The 24,793-nt window shown below is 46.9% G+C and overlaps 4 protein-coding genes across 4 annotated transcripts; 2 read left to right on the top strand and 2 right to left on the bottom strand.

Annotated features, from left to right (window-relative positions):
• Window positions 1–668: 668 nt before the first annotated feature.
• LOC126560006 (uncharacterized) lies at window positions 669–6,775 on the bottom strand. The gene is made up of 2 exons (XM_050216166.1): window positions 6,489–6,775; window positions 669–2,886 (listed from the first exon to the last, which is right to left on the bottom strand). Exons 1-2 carry the CDS (start codon window positions 6,773–6,775, stop codon window positions 669–671), a joined length of 2,505 nt encoding a protein of 834 aa, XP_050072123.1.
• A 9,555-nt stretch (window positions 6,776–16,330) lies between these two features.
• LOC126558499 (estradiol 17-beta-dehydrogenase 11-like) lies at window positions 16,331–17,689 on the top strand. Its single transcript, XM_050214523.1, has 4 exons — window positions 16,331–16,399; window positions 16,549–16,761; window positions 16,836–17,162; window positions 17,240–17,689. Exons 1-4 carry the CDS (start codon window positions 16,370–16,372, stop codon window positions 17,681–17,683), a joined length of 1,014 nt encoding a protein of 337 aa, XP_050070480.1. The 5' UTR covers window positions 16,331–16,369; the 3' UTR covers window positions 17,684–17,689.
• Window positions 17,690–18,394: 705 nt separating this feature from the next.
• Window positions 18,395–19,392, top strand: LOC126560005 (ketohexokinase-like). Its single transcript, XM_050216165.1, has 2 exons — window positions 18,395–18,838; window positions 18,904–19,392. The coding sequence occupies exons 1-2, from the start codon at window positions 18,395–18,397 to the stop codon at window positions 19,390–19,392; spliced, it is 933 nt and encodes a 310-aa protein (XP_050072122.1).
• Window positions 19,393–21,945: 2,553 nt separating this feature from the next.
• LOC126558089 (acyl-CoA:lysophosphatidylglycerol acyltransferase 1-like) lies at window positions 21,946–24,213 on the bottom strand. The gene is made up of 7 exons (XM_050214035.1): window positions 24,194–24,213; window positions 23,907–24,115; window positions 23,628–23,842; window positions 22,874–23,010; window positions 22,531–22,799; window positions 22,283–22,464; window positions 21,946–22,203 (listed from the first exon to the last, which is right to left on the bottom strand). The coding sequence occupies exons 1-7, from the start codon at window positions 24,211–24,213 to the stop codon at window positions 21,946–21,948; spliced, it is 1,290 nt and encodes a 429-aa protein (XP_050069992.1).
• Between the last annotated feature and the right edge of the window lie 580 nt (window positions 24,214–24,793).

Here is a 24,793-nt window from a genome sequence, read left to right as displayed (position 1 = left end):
GGGCCAAAACAAAAACACACGCAGAAGAAACCACTCAGTAAAAGATGAGATAATTTATTTATTATTTCTGTACGTACGCTTTTTTTTTAAATAATAATATAAAAAGTAAGGTTTTGGGATAGGAAGCTCGAACCCTTGGCTTCGCCCGTCCCAAAATCATGACGCTTTGTTTGTTGATGTAGAGTTTTTTTTTTTGTTTAATTGTTGTATTTGTTTCACTGGTTTTATTTTATCTCGCGCTACACACCATCCGCGATCGCGGATTTGTAAATAAATGCGTCAAACACAACAGAACATAACACAGAAGAGTCGTTGTTACTCTTTTCGGATAAAATCTCCCCATTTGCATATAACTGCGCCCTCTGCTGGAAAGCTACGGAAGCACGAGAAAACGAAACACCCTAAAAAATTGCATGTTTTTGTGTACGTGTGTGGGTGTGGGTAAACAATAAATAAACTGGTGCAACGCTGGTGATGTTTAAGGTTAGTTGGATCGATACAAACGATCGCGCAGTACTCGTACAGTACTACAAGATCAGAAGAGAGCTCTCGCGTTTGTCGAGAATTCTATCCTCAATCCCATAAAACGTGTTCGAGACTCAGAACCTGTTTGGCTGTGTGTACGTGATGTTCTCTAAGGTGTTCCCTCTTATACTACGTTTGGGACACTACTGCCGGCGAGTAGTGGTTGAGGTGTGATTTTGATGCTGATGCTGCTGGAACCGATCGTGCACACCGTTCAGATATCGCTGAAAGTCCATGGTGACGTGCTGTAGGAAATGAATTCCCATTGCCACCTTACGCTCGACCGTGTTTCGGATAAAGTCACCCCAAGTGTATCGGTGAGCTTCGGTGGTCGTGTCCATACCATCCGCACCCGTCGTTGTCTCACTCATCTCCGTCACTTCCCCAGAATGGGACGATTGAGCTGGCGTGTCTTTCGGACGATCCTCATCCACATCAATCTCATTCTCAAACTCAACATCCTCATCCGACTCTACCGCCCGTCGCTTTCTTCGTGGCCCATGCTCGGGAACGGAATTGATCATGTCCAGCATACTGTCCGAGTAGCTCGTCCCAACGACATAGTGTGCATGATGCTCGGGACTATGCTCCGAGGAGTAGGCTTCCGGATGGGGCATCATTTCGTGCTCCGACTCAGCGATCGTATCTGCCGCGGCGCTAGAATCGACTGTAGTGACGGAAGGACTCGCCGTACTGCTTGCTGTTGTTACAACGGGAGAAGAGCTATACACTGGGGCAGGTTGACGGGTCGGCGCCTCAACCGATACCGTCCGCATCGGATAGTACGGTGTCGGTGGTGTGTTGTAGAAGAACTCGTTTTGTGACTTTGCCTGACTCTGAGCCTGCACCTGCGCTTGTGCACCCTGTGCCGGTCGGTTCACATTCGTGTACATCGTTTCCGGTGCACTCGGACCACCGGCTTGTCCACCATAAGCCCGATTGCGGTACGTAATGTGTGGATACTTGTTGGCAGAGTACGGTTGCACATGGTAATACTGATGGCCAGTTCTTACCGGCTGTACCTGCGTGCGTCGTCGTACCGCATTGTTCCGATAGTAGGAACGATCCGGCATACCGGCAATCAACTTCCCAAACACATCCTCCTCATTCTGTCCATCCGGACCGGCATACTCCTCGTAGTTGGAGTAGTAAAGATCATCCTTCCGATCATCCGAGCGACGTAACGCACCTAGCGGACTACCGAGGAAGTACGAAGCCAACCCGGCCGCCATTACCAACCCGACCAGTCCCACACCGACGGTGGGCATTACCTCACGCGACAAATAGTTGATGATTTGCGTCGAGACGGGCTTGTTCTTGTTGCCCGGTTTCTTATCATTCGCTATCACGTCCTTCACTTCCGGTTTGCGTGTTTTCTTGTTGGCGGGCTTCTTCTTCGTGCCACCAGCGGGAGCTTTAGCGTTGGGTTTGCGGGTTGGTTTCTTACCCACTTTACCACCATTTACTGCTGCTGGTGCCGTTTTCGAGGGTGAACGATCTTCGGGCAGATCGAACTGAGCGTCTTTCGGTTCAAGAATCAGAAACGTGGACGATTCCTGCGAGCTGTTGTCTTCGGTGACGGGTGCGGATAGATCGTTAGCCACCGTGGAGGCACTCTGCTCCGTAATGACCATCTCGGTGGTGACCGTTGGTGATGAGGTAGTTGTTGGCTTCGGGGTAGTCGTCGTTGTGGTCGTCGTGGTGGTTGTGGTTGTAGTAAGCGGTTTCTTAACCTTCTTCACAATCACCGGCTTAAGTGTGGTGGATGCGATCTTTTGCTTCGGCAATGGTTTGTTCGGTTTGTCTTTCTTTTCCTCCAGATTGCTAGAGCTTACGGTTGTTCGTGCAGGACGTGGTGTGGTCGTTTGCATCACACGTCTCGTAGTTGGTTGGTACCGTTTCGTAGCGCCGGTAGGTGGTTTGGGTGTCGTACTAGGCGTCGTCGTCGTGGTAGTTGTGGTAGTGGTAATCGCCTTTCTCGAGGTAGCACTCGTCGACTCACTCTTCATCTCGCTAGAATCACTTCCGGACAGCAGTACCCAGGTGGAGAGACCTTCCTTCGGGGTGGTCGTACGTAGAGGGACCCGTTCCGTCGCACGATGCAGCTCGTTCTGGTACTCCTCGTCCGTCATCGGTTCTGCCACACCTGCGTGCCCTGAATAGCGATCAAAGAGGGATGTTAGCTGATCGTTGGCTTTCGCTTCACCCGAACCCAACACAACTGTGCCCTGTGGGCGCGGGCGTTGGGAGGCACCGGACGCGGAACTAGCACCCCCGGTTAGCACTTTCGTGCTGGTGGACACCACAAAACCAGACGTGCCCATCTTCGTCTTCAGCAGCTCGGGACGCTTGAACGCGTAGCTGCAATGAGAAGAAGATAGATATATTTCTAGAACACTTCACGAAACTTCAACTTTACGGCAGATGGCGCTGTTGCTTTTGATGGTGGTGAGAATTCGGAACCGGAATACGAAGATTCATGCAAGAGGTTACGGGTGGGGGAGGGAGAGGGGGCATGCAATGGGGGGGAGGGGGGGCCGAGGAAGTAATAGTGATGCGGAGGCACTTTGTACAGCAAGAAACTCAAGATCACTCACGATGGTTCGATGGTAGCAGCGCGTACGCAGCGTAATAATTTTATTCACGGTTTTGTTAGTCACGGTACTTGGTTTGGTTGGTATTTTGTGTTTGTGTGTGTGTGTGTGTTTTGGACTACTCTCTACACAACGATCATGCAAAGTACAAGGTATACAAGGTCAACAACGCAATTGGGCCACATGCAAACACCGAAAATTGTCTTACACCTAAAGCCGCCAGCTACGGACGGCGCGAGTAGGAAGGTACGAGTCAGTAACTAGAATTGGTGATGATACGCTACAGACTAATGATTTACAGTGATTCGTTTCGTCGTCGGGTTTCCTCCCCCTATGTCTTACACGGCAGCAACACTAACTAACGCTGAAATCTTCCTCTTACTATTCATAGTTACGCTTACCATAGTTAAAAACCATTATACTCTACACAGCTAAAAACAACTAGAATCAACCACTTACACCTTACGAGGGAGCGAGCTATACATACATCTCTCTAAACCTTACAGACTACTGCAGCTACCGGGTCGGTGAAAGCTTGATCTGGTGATCATTTTGTTGATCGTGTCTCTCTAGACACAGAAGAAGCAGTCGGATAACAACCTCCACTGAGCTCTTCGAGATCGTCAAGACATCCCACACAGACACACCCACAGACCTTGTCTTGTATCTCTCGATTGTCAAACGAGCTTTCACGGTGATCACGCCCCGATCGAGCAATTAGCTCTAATGCCAGACTAAATTACAACCGAACATCATCCGGTGTACGTCCCGTCTCTACACACCGGATTTACGTATTTACTCTTATTATTGCACTAAGGTACGGTGAATCTTCTTCAGTCGTCGTCCAAGCGAGCGCGCGCGCATTGTCCATTAGAGGCCGCGTTGGCTAATAAATCTATTACTGTTCACGCATCAGCTTCAGCTTCCTTTTCACCTGCTTCGTGATAGGCCACACGGCATGAAATTACACTAATTATGTCTACCAAAACAAATCGATCGTATGCCGCAACATTTCTCGCTCGTAGTGTGAGAGCAAGATCTCGAGAGAGAGAGAGAGAAGACAGGCGCAACAAAATTAAAAGCTAATCTCATGCAACATGCAAACATAAAAAAGGTATGTGATGATAGGACGATTACTTAAACAGCTTTTTTGTTTTGGGAGTTGTAGAATGATGAGGGATGCATAGAGGTAGTAATTCACCGATGAGAGACAGATAGGCAGACAGACAGATAGCGAGTGAGAGAGAGAGAGTAGGAGATGAGTGGTTTAGAAATCGAACGCTGATCAGTAGCAGCACCGGCAACATGCAGTGGAATTAGTACTTAAGTTTCATTGTTTGATATTTGTATGCTACTTACACAGCTAAAAAGGGCTACAACACTAGCTATTACTATTACTATTGCGCTGCACACTAAACACAAGCTAAAAAGGCCATGCTACTCATGCGATACGGGAATTGATGATGATTTGGATGCTTGGTTTTTGTTTTTTTTTTGCTTTTTTTGGAAGGTTATTGACTATTTGTATGCACAAGGAATGTTCTACTAAAAAATCCAGGCCCACCGATACACCCAGAGACGCTTGGCACACTAAGCGATGCTTCGCGAATGTCTCATCACGTTCGCGCACTGGACATCGTGGTACTGTTGGAGGTGGGTTTTTTGTGCCGTCGGTAAGGATCGGAGTGTTGCCGCATACTTCGTCGATCATTGTCCCAACTAGCTGCCGGACCCCAACTGTGAGGATCATAATCCGTCCAGGAGGAGGACGTATGGATCGGTCGTCTTCCCGGGCGAACTGGTCTACGTGTCCAGTGGTATGATACGGGCGGTTTCTTCTGCACCAACACCGTCGTGGTGTAGTGCCGTACTGGCGTTGGATAGTAGAACTTGTACATGTACATACCGGCCGCCACTGTGCCGATGATCATGGCTAGCACCGGTAAGCTGGTCATGCCCAGCACGAACATGTTCATCGGTGTCATGGCGGATACGGCAGCCATCATGCCAAGCAGTGCGTGCGAAACGTCCGGTATCAGCGAATAGGAACCGTGATCGTGCGAGGGTTTGCCAGGCTTTGGCTTTAGCTTGTTCTGATTCGATCCAATACCATTCCCAATAGTAGCTGCCGGTTGTCCTGCACTCCCGATACGCACCGGTGGTCGAATAATATTGCTCACAATGCTGCTGATCGGTGTATTGAGAAAACTAGACACTGGACTGGCCGGTATAGCGGCAGGCACTACCGGTACGATTGGATTCGCCGCCAACGGTGCAGCTGCGGCGGCCAGTGGAGCCGCAAACGCAACGTCACTCGCTACAGCTGCCGCCGGGACAGCTGCTGCCTGCGGTGCCGCAGACAGTGCTCCAGCCGTTCCGGCGGCCGCTGCAGCGACAGCCGCACCGGGCAACACACCGCCCACTCCTGGACCTAGCTTCGTCAATTCACCCTGCTTGGTCGGACTAGGATTATCCTCATTGATGGCGATTTGGATATCATTGCAGCCTTGCTTACCACTCAGCGAAATGCTGATCTCGTTACAATCCGTAACGCCTTCACCCTTCAAATTGCCTGCCTCATCGTACGGGTTCGTGTCATCCACCTCGTCGTAAGGATCCTCTTCGTACGGGTTCCACCCACCCGCTACAGCCTGCTCACCCGAATACACAGCATCCGGACGATCCGGGTCGGCTTGCGAGAGTACCGTCACCTTCACCGGGTTTGGTGTCGGTGTTGGCTTAATAGTGATCTTAATCTTGTTCTTCTTTTTGTGTTTCTTATTCTTCGTACCGGAAGTGCTCACCGGGATCAACTGATCACTCACGATCGGTCCCGGTCCCTGTTGGTACACCTCTTCCGATGGTGTTTGAAAGTTGGTCGATAAAACTTCCGGTGAAGCACCAAATCCACCATAAAACTGCTGCTTTACTGGTGCATCCGTCACCGGACTAGTAACGCCAAAGTTCGTGTAGACCTGACTGGAAGGTCTCAGCAGATTCGCGGCCGATGTGCCATACTCCACGTTAAACACGTCCGACGTCTTATCCGACCACTTGGTAATGATTTTGTGGATAACAGGTTTCCGCTTCTGACCGATCTCCACCTCCGCCGGGTACTGGGTCTTTATCGGATAGACGTACGTTTTCTCTGGCGGATCCCAGTTCGGTAGCGGCGGATAACCCACACCCCCCGACACCCCGAGCGATACCGAGCGCAGTGTGTTTTGCTCTTCGGATCCGGCCGAATCGACCGGGACTGGTGGTGCTGCCACCGGCACCGGTGACTGGCCTTGCAGATTGGCCAAATTTTTTAGTAGAAATTCCTTAATTAAACTATCGCTAGAGAGACCATCGTTAGTAGTTTGGTACCTTGGTTGGTGCGTGGACGTGCTGCTGCTGCTGCTGCTGCTGCTCGTGCTTGTGCTGGTCCTGTCGGTGGCGGCCTCCGAACTACCGGCGATGGTTGACTGCAGCTGCTCCGTACTACTTTGGGCCGAACTGTCCTGTGGTAGGCTGCTCGTTTCTACGCTCTCCTCGACGATCTCCAATGGATTGCTGCGCCGTCGTAGATAGATCGGTTCCACCAGATTGGGTCGGGCAAGGGCTGAGCTAACTAGCAGCGCCAGAGCCACCAAGTATACAGTGATGAGTTTCATGTTTCTATTCGAGGGAGAGACAAATGATAAAAGAAAATCTTGTTGAAGAAATTGAACGAGATTAAGGTAAATGGTTTCGCTTGTTTGTTTCTGCCCCTTTGCATACAAACAGGCGTTCCGCATTTTCGGCCACTAACTCAAAACTCCGTTTCACGCGTAAACGATCGAGTACCCCCAAAAAAGGGAAGAACAATACGCTGAATCATCATCGAACCTAGTTCACAAAGCACAACCGCACGGGCTGACAATGACGAATTTCAACACGTCATAAGAACCGTTGGCTTGGCGGACTTGGCACGCATAACGGACCGTCACCGACTCCAATCGAATTATGTCACCTACTTCCCGTTCCCGGCCACCGGCGGACATACCATAAAGGACATTCAACCCCTCCCCCCTCCACCATTTGCCCATTTGCACTCGACAAACAAGTGCTGGGGTAACCTCGTTTTTTGCGGCAAGAATGTGCTAACCATTTGTGCTCTGCACGATTGCCCGAACTTCTCCCGTGCTTTCTGTTGTTTGTTTTGCACAACAATGGTGCTAGGCAGGTGGGGATTCCTAAAGAGATAAACAGCGACTCGACAGCCGCCCGTTCCCATATGCACCGTTAAATATTAGGAAGGAAGGTGAACCACCGGATCACCCGATCTGACCTAAATTGCGCTGGATGTACGATGGCAGGGCGCACAACCTGGAGGATATGTTTCTAGCGTATCCACATTTTTCGCCCCATTCCGTACGTATTCGAGGGCACACGAATCCGGTCCCGGTTGCTGTGACTCTCCCGATTTCGATTCTCCACGCGGGCACGCATTGCATAACGCATCTTGTGGAGTGTGCGCTCTCTTTCTCTCTCTCCGGTGATTGCAACGATTCAGACCCCAGTACCTTGAACTTGATCTTCAGTTTTTGGTCATGGATCAATGCTGCTTTGGGGCAGCGTTGAGAGATCCCTTTACGTGGTTGCTTGGCGAGCTGATGATGGTGAGGGGTTCCCATTTATGACTTTTTTTTCTTCTTCTCCGTGTAAAGACAGATGGATGAACGAGCTCGAGAAGAGCACAGAATGCACAGACCGGGTTCTCAAATCATTGGTTTCGTTTTCAAGTTCATGAACTCCGGTGGTACGGGCACGGGGAGGCGAGAATCCCGTTACGATATTATGCTTCATCTCGTACCTACATATTTTTCCCTCCGCGTGATCCGACTCCGACGAGTGCTTCCCAACATGAGAGGGCTATGACTCTTCACATTCCCACACAGACACACACACACTCACAGTAGTACATATGCTGCATGTCCATTAGCAAAGCAATTCCACAAAGGGTTTTTTTTTAGTAAGATTTGCTCTCCATGCAACGATAACAACAGCACACAGCCGGTCAGCAGTCAGAGTCTCGAACGATCGAGAAGTAAGAGGCCCATCAAACCTCCCCTGGATTCAGTGGACCCTCTGGAGCCAGAATCACCCCAAAGGGAAAGCATTTCAAGGGAGAAAGAGATGGCTGAGTGAGTGTATGTGTATGCAAAAATAATAATAACAGAAGGCACAACGCCGCGAATAACAATATTTACTTAAGTCAACCAAGGAACGAACGAAAACCACCCGGTTAAGCTTGAGCTAGTTTTATGGGTGGTTGTATACCCTTACTACTGTTTTCCCTCAAGTTGGTGGCTGTAAAATGGTACCATTTAGCTCATGAGCAGCAGCCAGGCAATAAAGGTGTGCTGTCTGGTTCCCGGCTAGTGACAACAAACATCCTCCTTAAGACTTCTGCGCCTCGTTGCACTGTCACGATCAGGTTGGTGTAGCTTTTTTTATAGCAAAAAAAAAAAACACACACACAAAATCGGGCCATCACAACTCCTATAATAAAGAAGTGTGGTGCCGTAGCACCGAAGGGAAAGGAAAACAGCAAATGCTTAACGTTTGACATGATTTCCAGCCCGGAGGCACCCTGATTTCCTCGCTCGCGTAAGTAACAGCAGCACAATGGGTTCTTAAAGCTTTTCGGGAGGCCTTGTGCTTGTGTGTCTCACATGAAATTCAGGTTAATCAGTGCGATACGGGGCTACAGCGTGTAGAGAAGTCTGCGCTTATCGTTGCGATCACAACAATCAGACGAGATCATGAGAAGGCGCGTGAGAATCGGGAAACAAAACCCCCTGACGATGTAACTTTGGCGCGGGAATTGGAAGCAGGAAGGAAGCCTTGTTCGAGAAGAGAATAGGGTGTTAGTAGTGGCGGTGGCGTGTTACACTTTCTCTTCTTCAAACATCGACTCCGGGACACCCGCGCACATCATCCAATTTCCTTCTAGTGCTTGCCATTGGGAAGAACAATTGGCCGCAAGAGCTGTTTCCACCATTTTCTAGGTCAATTTTGATGGATTTTTTTTTTTGGATGCAACAGAGCTCCAACAATTTTGCTGGTGAAATCTTCACCTGAAAGGATTCACATCCGTTCCGTTCCGAATTTAATTCTATTTTGAAGAGAAATTTTTGTATCGTGCATGATGATTGAATGCTTTTAAAAATTCATACCCGTATCGAATCGTTTAAAGAAAAACGGTTCGGTTTAAAAAGCAGGTTCGTCGCTTGTGCGTTGCGGGCGCGCGTTGAAATTCTTGCACGCGGACCTGTCGTCACCAGACCCACGCATGAGGTCACTACTTTCACCTTGCTACGGTGGGGAGCTTTACGATCGATTAAGCTATTACCATACGAATGGGCCACAAGACACAACAAAGCAAATCCAGCCGCGGATTCCTGCCACAAAAGGCAAGCAATGCAAAAAAGAAGTTAGTTTGTTTGGTAATTATGGCATTCATTGGCAATGGATTATCCGCTGAGAGAGTACAGTTAGGATCGAACCGATAGAGGCATCCTATCGGCTTGAGTCATTTAATAACGATTATCAACAAAAAAAAAGCGAGAACCCGCTCCAAAGTTGGAACTCTTCCGATATACAACACCAGCAAAGCCACACCATTCTTGATCGGTCGTCATCAGACGGAGGGTGGCGGCCTCATTCCATAGAGCTAAAAGCCAAAGTTCATTCACACCATCACACTGCTGGCGGGGCAATTCATCTCCCGGCGCACGTCATGGGTAGTAGTCGCTTAGCCTACTTTGCCTTTCTTGTTTAGTGTGCGATCTTCAACCACCATCAAGAAAGCATTCTCCAAAAGGAAAGCTTTCAGATCTCATCTGTAGATCACTTTTTGTTTTGCTTTTCTTGTTGTCATCTTGGGAAGAAAGTGGGAATCCAGACCGCAAGATGAAGAAAAAATCACACACACACACACACGCACAGCTTCTTCTTGACGTAAATCCATCAGCTTCATTTGAATGTACTCTGTGCGTTCGGAGCTGTTTTTGCGGTGTCGAGCAATGACCAACATTCTAGCCATTTGAAGATTCTTACCGTTATATTCCCGGTGTCTTGGCCCGGTTGGATGTTGGAATGGATGGAAAATATCACACGAGCCCCCTAGGTCTACTCTATGGCTCGTTCGTGCAGCTCGTTTTATCACCCTAGAAGTCTACGCTCTTGATGGACTTCCTCAGGAGGTAACGCTTGCTATTCTTAACACCTTTTCAATCAAACCGAAACAGCTTCTTCTTCTACGAGATGCCGTTGGACACTTATTGGCACACTTGGGGCCACTTTAACACACACACACACCACACACGTTTGTTTTCTTCTGGCACACAATCTTCACACAAGTCTTGCAATCTCGTTCGTGCACTTAATGTTCTACTCTTCTCGAAGTACTCCGGATGATGCTACAACTTCTGGACACCTGCATTGCCAGAATTGCAGGCAATCTAGGGCAGAAAAGGGACTACGCCCTAAACACAAACATACACACACACACACACTTCACTCGATCAACCGAAAAAAAGCAACTCCCGCCTCTACACAAAAGAAATAACTTCCTTCAGCAAGCTTTCTTTTCTTAAGCTCACTTCTCGGGGTGGTGCTGGAATCAAATGGGGAACCTCTTTCTCCAGTTCCAGAACCAGGTTTTTGTGGTCGCCCGAGCTGTTCTCCGGGTTGCGTGCGTCCGATCGGGTTGAATATCGACTGCAGACTGGAACCGGAACGGACTACTCCGTGGCAGATAAAAAGAAGCAACCTTACACAATTGCGCTTTCGTCTGCTTCTCTTTCGACGCATACGCTCTGGCAGCAGCGTTTCCAACAACGCTACAACAACGCTGCACGGGGCCCTGATGTGCTGCTTCGCGCGCTTGTGTACGTTTTGTGTTACCGTTCTCAAGCCGGGAAACCCTGGGAGAAAGTATAGCGGAATATGGAATCTTTTCCGAAGGAAAATACACATCTTCGCCCCGATCGATGCTTGTGATCTTAGCCAGTGCTCTGGGAAATGCCAGTGAATTGATAATGATCGATCGATGTGTGTTTTTTTCCAGAGCTGCTTAAGATATGGGCGGGGCTGGGTGTTGGGAAGCGATACCGAACGCATCATTAAGTTATGTATTTCGGGGAGGAATGATATCATAAGGCTGCATCATACAATTATGTTTTGTTTCTATGAATCTAGTTGTGTTTCAAAATTATGCGGTTATTAGGAAAAAAAAATGGAGAACTAAAGTATCAAAAGAAAAGCAAAAACTTTGCACAAATTTTCACTGAAACTAAAAAAACAAGAACTTCTGCTTCTTGGCCTGTTCAGGATTGAGCACGTCGCGTCGACATGACCAGGTCGCGTCACTAATCAGTTTCCTCGAAACTCGGTCCAGGGCTGCAGTCCTCCATCCACGGCTGCATCCGATCTCCCAGGTGCCCCAGCCAACGTATCATTCTGGCTTTGATTACCGTCAGGATATCAGCACCGCCAAACAGCTCAGCAAGCTCGTGGTTCATTCCCCTTCGCCACATGCCCTGCTCGCACACACCGCCAAAGATAGTCCTTAGCACTTGCCGTTCGAAAATGGCGAGTGCATTGGCGTCCTCCATCAGCATAGTCCAAGACTCGTACCCGTAGAGGACTTACATTGCTGTCCGAAATTACGTCCGGAATATACAACGCCCTCTCCAATAGAGAATACATTAAAGCAGGAAATCGTGGGGTTATGTGACATGCACAGTCTCGCCAAAGCTCCCACTAATTATCTATGCGGAACAGTTGAAGTTCCTGACATTTAGACCACTTTAACCTGACTCTAAGAACTCGGATTCTGACGTCAGTTTTGTCTCGCACACCATAGCTCTGCAAAAGACATTAGGGAGTGCTCTTAGGGGTTGTCCTTTACTTTAGAACGTAAAGGTAGCCATACGGGATAGGTACTCCCAGAGTAGTCCCAGTGCTCAAAAGAACTCCTCGTCCAAAGTGCGTCATTGTGCAAAAGAAACATGTTGAGCTCTCGCTCTTGCAAGTTTGTCTGGAGCGACCTGCTGTAATGCTCCCTTTTTCCAAGAAAAAAACCCCTCAAGGGAGATCAGACGCTTGCTCGCGCTTACCCATCATGCAACCACATTACTATGCAGAACCTTTCGCATGCAAGAATGGCTAGTATGCAGCCATGAGTCCACAAATCAAATCCCTACATAGTGTGCAACTTTCTTTCCGTTCCTCTCTTCTCCGTTCCAGCCGTTGCCTCTCATCAGTACGGGAAAATGTTGAGAATAGGGTAATTAGTTCTTCCTGCTCCATTCCACGGAACTCCTTCTGAAACCCTTCTGCCCCCATACTTTAACTGTATCGTTTAAGCGTTCTTCAAATCGCAATTCGTTCTCCCCAGAACTTCTGGACCACTGCTAGTCACACGCACAAACCTCAACCAACCGTGAAATGAATGTTTGTTCGCTGGATGATTCGGAAAAAAAGAACTCGGAAAAAACGGGGAAACGCATCGGGAGAGAATCTGTTTTTCCAGTGCGTAAGTGGTGTAAGTGCAACTCAAAGCGTTATTGCACCTTTCCAGTATTAGGTACCAGCCGGAGTCTCAAGAGGTCATCGAGGTGTTTGACCACAGCAATCCTTTTGGAACGGTGATCGCTGACCTCTCGCTCGCTGGCGCGAGCGCAGCGTTCGTCGACGTTCGAAAGTTCGTACGGATAATTGTTCCGAGCGAGCGTTATTATGTTGTTAGTGGTAACATTTTGCAGTGATTTCTCTCGCGATCGCGCGTACGGGACGCGCATCTAGCCGCACCCCGGGAAACAAACATCGTGCCTCGCTCTCTCTGTGTGTGTGTGTGCACACACACACGATCGGCTGCTTATCGATTTGTACACTTTCAAATGGTTACGGTACGGTCCAAGATCGGAGATCTATGACCTGATGGTCGTGAAAGATGCCCACCAAGGTAATGAAACGGGCCAAATTTCCACCCCGAAAAGTGCTCCGAAGGGGACTGGCCGGCGGGGTTGTGTATGTTAGTGTAATAACAATTTGTTGCCGAGATGGCAGCCAATCTATGTCTCGAGCTCACCTCCTTTCTCTGGTGCGGCATTATTCGTGATGCTTCCCCCATCCCGAGTTTGAGGAGAAGCAGCATTATTTCCACCCGTCTTACGGCTGTCAATCTGCACAATCACTACCTAATACCTCGTCGGAAATTAGTCCACACGAATCGGACGAAACGAGAAATTTCCGCCCAGTGAGAAGATGGGCGAAGAAAACATCATCATCATCAGCATCATCTCTCTAGTGGCCTAGCCTCCTAGCCCTCACCATCACACGACAGTTAGGTCCGGATTCCCAAGTATTCTTCTGGATGGGACGGAAAACCCGCTACATTGCATGCTGGCGTGCCTGAGAACTGGCCATTACTTTCCGGAATGGTTCGGGCTCGGTCTCACCACCGGGTCCAAGTGTCCGATTATGAATCAATGCCTCCACAACTCGAGCTGAAGAACATCGGAACGGAACGTTGCACTCAGTCGTTCAGGCATGTAAAGCGCGACCAAACAAACGGTATAATTATCGGCGTTAAGCTGCTGGTAAAGCACCTGAGGCACGAATCAATTACCAACGTTGTTATGCATGTGTTGTTGGCGCCGGTAGAACGCTCCTGTTAGCTCTGCCCAGCCAGGTTTGAAGCAGTGTGTGGAGCATATGACTTTGCTTGCAATATTAGCTTGTTAGCTGGTTAGCTAATTTATTGACATTAGGTGTGATTAGTGATGGATTTGTTTTGAACAATCCCTTTCCGAAAAAAACAAAACTTCCGCCAAGGAACCCTTCCGCCCGAAAGGTATGCAATCGCTTGTTTGGTTTCCCTTATAATCAGATTATTATAAGCAGAGTGGGCTGGAAATTGGGCTGACCCTTCTCCCACGTTTACGGCGTGTGGAACGATTTCATTGTTGCGTTCGTAATAATGGCCCGCGGCAGTGGCTGTGGCCAAATAGGCAGATGACCTAAATGTTTTGGGCCGCAGAAAGGGAGCATCAGTTTGGGAGAACATAATTTGTTTTTCTTTTCTTTGTCTTGGACACATTGTAAGATGGAGCAGCGAACGTAATTAGCGATGTTTGATTTGATCGAGTACCAACATAATTTAGGCAGCGTGTATGCTTTCGAAAGTAGCTCTATCGCAAGATAAATCGGTGAGTAAGAAGAGCAAAATCGTCAAAATTTTTCATTCCTTCCAGTGCTTCCAGTTCCAGTCCATTCCTCACAAATCGCGAGCATTCTACGCGAGGTCATTTTTCAGTGAAATATAAATTGGGGTCGTGATATCACCGTTAATAGGGAAACTGCAAATTTTACTCCCAAAACGATGAGAAAACGAATGCAAGAGATGCCGAGCCACCTTCAAACAAGTTCTGCCAAAGAAGATCGAACCATTTTACTTTGGTTGTTCGTTTTCTTCAATGTGTTTATTCCTTTTAAACCAAATTCTGCAGATCTTTTTTCAGGAGACACAAATTATCTGTGGCCTACCGTCTTCTCGGCAAAGATCTTCTCTTTAAATCTTAAGCCGCTTATTCGAGGTGGAGCGTATTCCCATCCCATGGCGGCTTATCTTATTGGGCGAAGTTGGCGACCGCCAGGGGAGCCTCGCTGGCTAGAGAACCCCTTTACCCTTAGAATGATTAACTCCGCTTCCTCCCCGTAAGATCAGCTACGAAATGAGTACGAGGTTCGTCTATGACTCATCTAGGGCCTCGTATAAGGCCCCCGGGTCGCATGATGAAGATCTATTCGGCTGATGTGGTGGTAACTAAACCTCGTAAACTAAATCCTAGTATCTTCATCTTTACTTTTAAGACTATCATTGAAGAAAGAATGATTTTAATATAGAAAGAGAAAGATCAAAGAAGAAAGACATTTTTCTTTCTGCTTCGCATTTCTTTTCAAAGCATAATTATGCTCTCCCTTCGATGAGAAAAACATTCTCATCTCGTGTTTGTATCGGAAAGCGCAGCAGAATTTTGCACCAAAGTTTCGATTTGAAGTAACAGGAGGATATACCAGTTGAGGAAGTAGTATTTGGGGGTAAAATGCATCGACAAAGGTGTCAATAAGGGGAGTACGAACCAAAATGGGCCAAAACCTGCTTCAAAGTGAACTGACAATGCTGAAACATTGTTTTATGTCACGAATTATTGAGTGGATCGCTAGCACACAGGGGAGACCGTTGCTGGAAACAGGTTTAAATTTAACCTTTTTATTTGAGTTCTTTAATATTTTCTTTTCCATCATATTTGTGATTCACTTGTCCTTCAAGATTGTTGTAAAATTTGCTTCAAAATTTGCAACGGAAATTACAGAGGAAAGTCATTTTTTAACAGCAACATTTTATAACCGAACGACCTGTAACGATCTTAGGAAAAGGGTATGAAAATTCAAATTGAAGTATTTAACTCGCGTGCATATACCAACCAGAGCGGCTGGAGCAAAAGCGCCCAAATCGTTCAACCGGCTAATCCGGTTTGTTATGACATTTCTCATTATCAGTTCATCCAGCGTAGAGGGCAAGAAAACATCGTGCATGCACTATCAACGCTTATTTTACACAAGTTTAAATTGAAAAAAGGTAGATTATCATTTCTTTGGACGTAAGGCACGATAAAATAGATACATTTCTGTGCAATAGTGTGTCTCATTTCTTTACCCAGTGTAAGACCGGTTAAATTTCGTCATATCTCAAGAAAGGTCGTCGGTGTCCGTTAGTCTGTTGGTTACTGATAGGAGAGGACTTCACGCATGTTCTCAACTGTCGTCGACGTTGTTGTACGTGCAAACGAGCAGCATACCCCAGCCGCGGTGGTCGGACTTTGGATTGAGATAAACCGAATAAGCCGCGTGTGTTAATTACCGCTTTGGAAAGTACCCCCTCGAGCAACAGGTAACGAGGTAAGTTCGATGCATCATTGGCTTGAGCTAGCCGTGTTTTTTTTTTTATTTGTTGTTCTGTCTCGAAACGGGATTAATGCGTATCTGACCAGAACATTCCTCCGCGAGCTAGTCACGGCTCTTCTGTCACGGTCTGTCGCAATAGGGAACTAATTAAATTTAACATCTGTATTGTGCTGCGCGGAAATGTGTGATCACGCAAGACGTGTGCGATTGTTTTCGATGCAAATTGTGCAAGTTTTGCGTGCGTAACAATGCCTAACCAATACACGACACGCTTTCATGTAAGTAAAATCTCACAACCGATCACTTTGATCGTCAAATTCATCCTACCTTCTGATTGGTGATCCCCGCACGCAAAAAACAAACTTTAGCAATAAAAAATTGGGACAAAACAGCTACCAATAACAAAGCAATTTTCGTTCTATTTTAGCTGTCCGAAGGCAGAGAAAGCCCGCGACGATTGCCTGCTTGGCTCGACTGTCACCGGAAGCCCGTTTCGATGATCTTACGGTTATACGCAACGTTAATTTTTTGCTGGGATGTATTCATCATCTTGGTGCAGTTCTTTCTGACTTTACTGCAATCTTTGTTCCATCTGGTACGGCCGGCCAAAGCGAAATCGCTTACCGGTGAGGTAGCAGCAGTAAGTATCGCGCACCAGAAAGAATCCTTTCTAAAGGATCCGTGTGATCATAAGTTGCATTTCCCTCTCGGCAGGTCATCGGCAGCGGTCGAGGAGTGGGATATGATCTGGCCATCCAGCTAGCGGAACTAGGCGTAAAGGTAGCATGTATCGATGTGAAAACAACGGACAACGATCTGTTGGTGAAGAGAATTCAAGCTGCCGGAGGTGTGGCCTGTGCGTACGAATGTGACGTCACGAAGCAGACAGAAATCAACCGAACCGTGGCTGCGATCGAAAGCAATCTGGGCACGATTAGCATGCTATTCCACAGCTGCAATGTCCCGAGCGCACGGAGTCTCGTTACCGAACCACCACCGATCGAAGTGACTTTGAATGTTGGTATTGTGTCCCATTTCCTGGTACGTATGGAACACTTTAGTACGTCTTCCTATTAGCCTTCTCTAACACATTCTCACAATCGTTCTTCTCGCGGCAGCTCCTTGAAGCGATACTTCCCAAAATGAAGAAGGTATCCCACGGCCACATCGTCTTCCTAACTTCCGTCGCCGGTGTAAGCGGATTGAAGCATCAAATGCCACTGGCCGTGTCACAGTTTGCCGTGCAAGGTTTGTACGAATCTACGCTCGAGGAATTACGCATCGAAAAGCGTCAACACACCATCCACACGACGCTCGTGCACATCTACCCATTCATCATTACTGACCACTGCCTAAACGACATCCGACTGCGCATTTCTTCCGCCTTTGGACGCATCAAATCCGATGAAGCAGCCCGCCGTATAATAGCGGGCGTTCGGCGAAACGAGCTAGAAATTAGCATCCCGAAATATTTACTCTTCCTAAGCCATTTGCTACGACTGCTACCGAGGCGCGCATCGCTTCTACTGCGTGAGCTGATCGATACCGGGTTAGATCTGTGAAGGGGAGAAGCAGACGATATCAACCACCAGAGTCAGTAGTGTCGCCGACGATCGTGCCGAAGGTGTTCCAGAATAGAATAAGAGTGTTGTTGATTTCTATTACGTTTTCCTTTTTTTTTTAACTCGAGTTGTTTTTTCGAATGATACTCCCAAAAGTACTTCTGATAGTTGTACTTGCCAAACGTTGTTGAAAAATGCAATGCACCAAAATATAAGATAATTTGAACGTGAAAAAACAAGCGAACGGTGTTTGTGCATTGTGTTACTAATTTAGTTATTTACCTTTAAGTTGTTCTGGTTTGAAAAAAACTTTACTGGGTGGGTTGTCCGGTGGTATTTATGTGACATGACTAATGTGCTAGAGTTTGGTAAGGCATATATTGGACCAATAATCTGCCGGAAAGCCTGTCTCTCGAACTTCAACTGTGGACAACTTTAATACTAGTGCTTACGGACTTTAAGAAGACGATTCCCAAAAAAAAATCAGCTTTAAGTCTCTCCAATTTACCTTCTCTAGGATGAAGAAAGAAATTCTCCAATATTTCACGAATGCCTCATTAGGAGTGTGCTTTTAGGGGTTAATTTACTATTTCTGAATCATCCAACAGTATCCAACTTCTATGACAAAAAATGTAAAATCTTGTGATATTTACAGTGAAAAACAGAACGTAACAAGCGTTTCCTTGTCCTATTCTAACATCTGTAGTCCGAATGGCTGAAAAGCATCAGGACACCCAGACGACAACGAAGAAAATTCTTTGCGTCGGCCTTTGCAACATCGACATCATCCAGGTATGTGATACATACCCTGAGGAGGATTCCGATCAACGATGTCATACTAGCCGCTGGCAGCGTGGTGGCAATGCATCCAACAACTGCACCGTTTTGGCCAATCTCGGTGCACGCTGTGAATTGCTTGCATCGTTTAGCGATTCAAAAACGTTCCTATTTGCACTGGAGGACCTTCGTGAGCGTAAGATCGAGTTCGGGCAGTGTGTGTACCATCGCGACAAACACGTTCCACTATCTACCGTTTGGCTGAGTCTCGCCACCGGCACAAGAACCATCGTGCATAGTAATCCGGACCTGCCGGAACTTACGCTGGAAGACTTCCAGAAAATTAACCTACATGAATACGCATGGATTCATTTCGAGGTAGTATGGTGTTGGCTGAAAGCTTCGAGCAAAAGATACTATTACTTTGTCGCAAATGTTTCCAGGGAAGACGCAACACACTGGCAATTGTTGAGATGATAGACTGCATCCGTAGCTGGAACAAGCACCACGCCAAGGTGATCGTTTCCATAGAGATGGAAAAACCACGACATTCCAATCTGGACCTACTCGTCGATGGTGTCGACGTGGTGTTTGTGGGAAAAGACTTTGGCCGCTTTCTTGGCCACGAGAGTGCACGAGATGTTATACAGGCACTGAAACAGTCCCATCCCGGCCCGTATACCATCATCTGTCCGTGGGGTGCGTGTGATTCGATAGCAATGGATGAGTATGGCAGTTGGTATAGTCAACGAACGTACCCGCCGGAAGTGATACGCGATAGTCTCGGTGCCGGTGACACATTCGTGGCTGGATGTATTTTCAAGCTAGCACAGAAAGAGCCGTTGTCGGCGGTGTTGGAGTTTGCGTCACGATTAGCTGGTCGGAAGTTAGCCTATTTCGGGTTTGATGATCCTGAAAAGCAGGTCTGTTAATGGAGTTCACTTACACAGCTATAACTATCGGATGAAATAAACACACGACATTGAATGGATCTTTTCTTCATACAGTTTGTTACCGCTTACTGTCGTATTTCTTCTATTCGAAAAATATTTAATCGAAGCAATCCCACACATCACAGAAAGCAATGGGTTCTTGGATCGCTCAATTGCCACACGTACAAGTGAAGGGGTTTCTCTATGCGCCCTCACGCAGGACAGACGACGAAACGGTTTTCCCGCGCACGTTTATACGGTGCCTAGCAGTGTGGTTGTAGAAAATGAGCAAACAATAGGGATGCGGATGCTGTGAAAGTGTAGTAACTTTGGTGACTTGTCACCCGCATCGGAAACGGAACTTGTGCTACATTTATACACTAAATAACGCACGAATGCTAATTCCTCAATGGACAGCGTGGGCGGGGAACATTACTAAACTACAGGGTGTATCTTTCAGTGATGTCTGAAGTTTTTTTTTGACTTTCAACAACTGTACTGTCTCCTATCATAGGATTTTCCACATTGAGACAATGAGGCCAATAATGGCGGGTCATATGCTGTCCAGCAATGCCGAACTTTTGAAGGAATGTAACGGATATTGCGAAGAAAATTGGAAGTCTGTTCTGTATATTGATTACAGTAGTGCGCCATAGGCCAATAAAAAAAACGTCCCTCTCGATTAAAACAATCTCATAGCTTGCCTAGATTGTTTTCTTACTTGACTTGGTTGTGAGCAAACTTAAACAAGATCGGGAACCAATAAAAACTACACCCTGTACTTCCTTGTAGCCCTCATTCTTACTCTCTCACACACACAATCTTGCAAACACACACACACATGTGCACCACGCGAACGGTAACAGGGGGTCACACACGTGAAAAGAAATGAAAAACCACTTCTTACGCACTGTGCCGCCTCAAACTACCTATTAACCTCACAATCCTATTCACCTGTGTTTGTCACAATGATTTTTGCTTTTAAGACAGCTAGATTAAATAGTTGCTAGTGTACACGTTGTTTTAAAGGGAAAAGATAAAGAGAAAGAGACAGACAGGGGGAAGGAACACGCTGTTAGTTGCTAGGAAACGGAAAGATCAAACTGCCATGTACAGTGACCGCCAATAAAATAAGACCACTTGCATATGCACTTTTCAAAAAGCTGATTTCGGATACTTCTACTAGGTATCACTTTACCAAATTTTCCTGATTCCTGATGGGCAATAGCAGGCGGTCTTATTTTGTTGACGGTCACTCTATGTATAAAGTATTTACATTTCACTGGCTGGCGGCTGGTGCGAGTGACACCGAAGTAAAGGAAGAAAGGAGCGGGGACAAAGAACTAGAAAAAAATGTTTAAACCTACCCTAACTTAAAGCATTGTGTATAACAGCTGTTTTAAACAGTTTGCTACCGGGTTTCTTGACTTTTACGCGACTTCTGACCTTCCCTCCCTATTCGGTTGCTTCCTGAAAGCTCGTACAGTTTAGTAAAACACACGCACTATATCCGCTCAGTACGTTAACGCTCTTCCGCTACAATCAGTACCGTGGTCAGCAGCGGTGGTGGTGGTGGTAGTAAGTAGTAGAACTAAAAGTCGATTTTAATTTCTCCTAGCATCGACTGCTAAGAGGAGCAAAAGGAACGCTTCAGGAAAACTATAAAACATATTTTCCTTCTTGCTTAATAGCTTGACTCTTTGCACACTCTTACACAATTTTTTTTGCTGCTTACTTCCTATGGGACTTAACTGATACTTTGTTTTTCGATTTAATATACTACACACACATGCACACTCACACACGCGCGCATCTTAAACCGCGTGCATTCACATTTTGTACAGAGAAAAGCGGCCTTTGCCGTGTTCTGTGTTTGTGTGTGTGTGTGTTCTGTGTGCTTGCATGTTTTGTTTTAGTTTATCGAATACATATACATCTACTACTTTAACTTTACTGCTTTGCATCAGTACTCCTTCTTTGTGCCTGCCACCACACACACACACCTATCTACTATCAGTGTGTTCTGTGTTTTGTATATATGTTGTGCGTTTAGACGCTACCTTTCCGAGAAAAAAGGCGCTGCAGCAAGCTCATGGCGCTCCGGGAGACGAGCCTCCCGGATGTGGAGAGATGGATGGTTGTAAACAATAGTCGAATGATTGCTTCACCTTATGCGTAAATGACTGTTAAGTCGTTCTAAGTCGTTCTGTTCTGTTAAGTCGTGTTTCACACAAACACACACACACACACACACACACACACACACACACACACACACACACACTCATTGTGACATAATTCTCCGCTTAACATACTTCTTACCATTTACAACTAGAATGTGTAGTACGGGGAGGAGGAGGTGTTGGGTAACATCTCAGTGCACGATCAGATGCCTGATTTTTCCATTTCACTTATAATTTATAGCAAATTTTATACCTCAATCACTGTTTGCGGTGCGACTTAGAGTTTGTTTCTGCAGCTGCGGCTGATTCTCCATCGTTAAGTAAACCCGGGGAGGGGGAAGAGATTAGGGAGCAGAGAGTAGGGACATGCTTAGCTTAGCATGTACACGTACATAACGTTCGTGTACTGGATCAACATTAGAATGAGCTGCAGATGCACGTACGTCGAGGTAATGAAGAACAGATGTATCAGCAAAAACCGAAGCAAGTCCTGGTGCACGACCGTCGGCGGAATGGTATAGCTGCTGGCCGACCAGCTCCCGGTGCGGTAAAACTCTTCCAGCAGTTTCTCCTTCTCGTAAAATCGATTGTACAACCACTGGGTGAGGGATTCGCTTTCACGTGGCACCTGTTAAAACAAAAACAAAATATTGTACCATTAGTGGCAAATGATTGAGCCGAATCGAATTGGCAATGCTACAACCTACCTCCGAACTATGGTACAGTTTGTAGAATAAAAACGTCTGGCAGGGATCCCGCATTCCGTGCACGATGTTGGGCAGATCGAGCGGTGTGCCTTGCGGGTACGCGATCGTAATGTCTAGCACGTACTCCAAGCAGCCACCCGACTGTCCGTTTAGCATCGCGTACGAAGCATCCTTACAGGTATCTGGAAACAGAATTCCCCAAATTAATGTAAGCACCACAAGGATCAAGCACACAACCCGGAGTTTACCACAGTCGTCGTCTTCCTTTGTTATTGCTTTGCTAGTGATGATAGTGCTGCTGTTGCTGTTCGATTGTCCGATCATCGCATCCTGTACCACCGTACCGCCACAACCGCCGTGTGGTGATGGTGGGTTCGTGATTGAGCAGGTGGCAGACGAGGAAGGGCAAACGTTCATGTCACTGGGTGCTCCGAGCATATCCATGATCGCCTTCATCGCACCGACCCGAGGCAGCGTGACATTGTTTAATACTGGTAGATTGTTTTTCTCTGCAAATCTGCAATTAGGGCGGGAACGACCGATTAGCGAACGTTTTGGACGCCTTTTCCCAAAGCAGAGACTCTAACGTACCTTTGGCTAACTTCCTTTCTTTTGCGCAAGAAACCACCCTCAGGGAATAGTACCATCCACTTTCGCTTTCGCGGTACGTAGCATTGTTGTATGTGTGATTTGAGCTGTTGGAGAGATTTTTCGCGGTTTTTCTTGCCCTAAAAATAATTAGCAGAATGAGAAGCAGATAAAAAATCAACTCCTTATTGCGTTGTTTTGAGTTAAATAATGTTTTGAAGGATTTGCGAATATTTGTGAATAGGAACGGAGAACGTTTTTTAGAACGTGGATTTTTAGATAGTTTTTTATCCTTTCGCTTAGTGTTGCTTGAAAAAAGGACCCCAACCAGTGTTAAATCAAATACAGATCCAAACAGAGATGATGTATAGACAGATAATTGCAACTTTTGAAAGAGATCCGACCATGATGCTAGTCGCCATGTTAAATTAAGTATTAAGGGATCCTTTATGTGTGGGAAGTGCATGGAAATAGTAAAAACTGTACTCTAGTTCTAGCACGAACTAGACAAGCTTAGATTCCGCTGGATTGGTCATGTCATGAAAATGTCATCGGACCACCCGTTGAACCGGGTTGATATAGTCAGATGTAGACTTTAAACTACAGTTTAAAACATAAAAAAACGATAAATACAGTGGACAAGGGCATGGCGATAGCGGCATCGACTTCAAATACTACAGTAAGGTGTATACCACCCAAGCTATCAGTGATCGAGCTGATTCACTTGAGATGTTGGAGTATATTGGTAAATGCTTACCGATGCAATGAAAAAGTCCTGATGCACAAGACTCACAGCACCAAAGTTGGTATACTTAAACAGCCGGTCCATGATCCACATGATGTTCGGCAGGATGCCCTTCTTGGCGTTGAAGGCCGCCATTAGCAGTGGCACGTCCGAGGTACTTTGATGGTTCGCCAGCACCAACGTGCGCTTGTCGAAGGCCGTCGTTATGTCGTCACCCATTTCCACCACTGGAATGGAGAAACGGAACACAGTTAGATAGTGCCTCTAGATATCCCGATTTACTTGCATTACCCTCGTAACCGGCCGTCCATGACCACATGGACACGTTCGCTAGCAGCCAGTGAAACAGTATGCCCTCGATACGGTAGTAATAGGTTTCGTGCACCTTTCTCAGTGGGAGCAGTAAAAACATCCACACCAGATACGTCGGCACACAGTAGATGTTGTTCGCCACTACCAGGATCGTCCGCAGGACGGCCCGCGGATATTTTATGATATTTCTGCAACAAATAAACAGCGCCAGGTGGTAAGATTAGGCTTTGTGAAGAAAAGAAAACGAACGGAGCTCGGTCTTTTACCTTAAACTATAGCACGGCATCTTGATTCCCGGGGTTTCGGGCGATTGTGCCTGTACGTTGTGTGTATAAACAGTGATTACTGAGCGATGTGTCGCGGAATGTTCGTCCGAACACGCGTCTGGATTTTTCCAGCGATCCCTCTTATCAATGGCGCTTTTAATTCTGCTAGATCTACAATCAGCTAATGTCGCGGTACGAGTGGTACCAGTTTAGTTCTCTTTTCCTTTCGACCGTGATTAACTTTTCTCACTGGACAAATGAGGAGCGCAAGCACCGAGCGAGCGCGCGTGCTGGCAAGATTTTAGCTGCTGCTTTACTAATTTATTACAGTTGACTCCATGCTAGCGTTGCTGCTGCTGCGTCATCCACGACGAGTACAAGCTGATGATGCTGTTCGTCGGCATTGGTTTCGCAAGGTTTGTATGGACAGGAAAAAGCCGAGAGCTGCCAGAATTTGGATCCTCTAAGAGCCGTGGGGTCAAACGCCGGCGCCGGCGGTGTTTCGTCGTGCCCTCTCGTGTTTCCTTCGCCGCTTGCCACTACTACGGTTGCTGTACGGGCGTTTCAGCTGATCCACCTTAGCACGGGTACGACGGTTCC

This window comes from Anopheles maculipalpis, chromosome 2RL, assembly GCF_943734695.1.
Source record: "Anopheles maculipalpis chromosome 2RL, idAnoMacuDA_375_x, whole genome shotgun sequence".
Lineage (NCBI taxonomy): Eukaryota > Metazoa > Arthropoda > Insecta > Diptera > Culicidae > Anopheles > Anopheles maculipalpis.
This window is presented reverse-complemented; position numbering and strand designations above follow the sequence as displayed.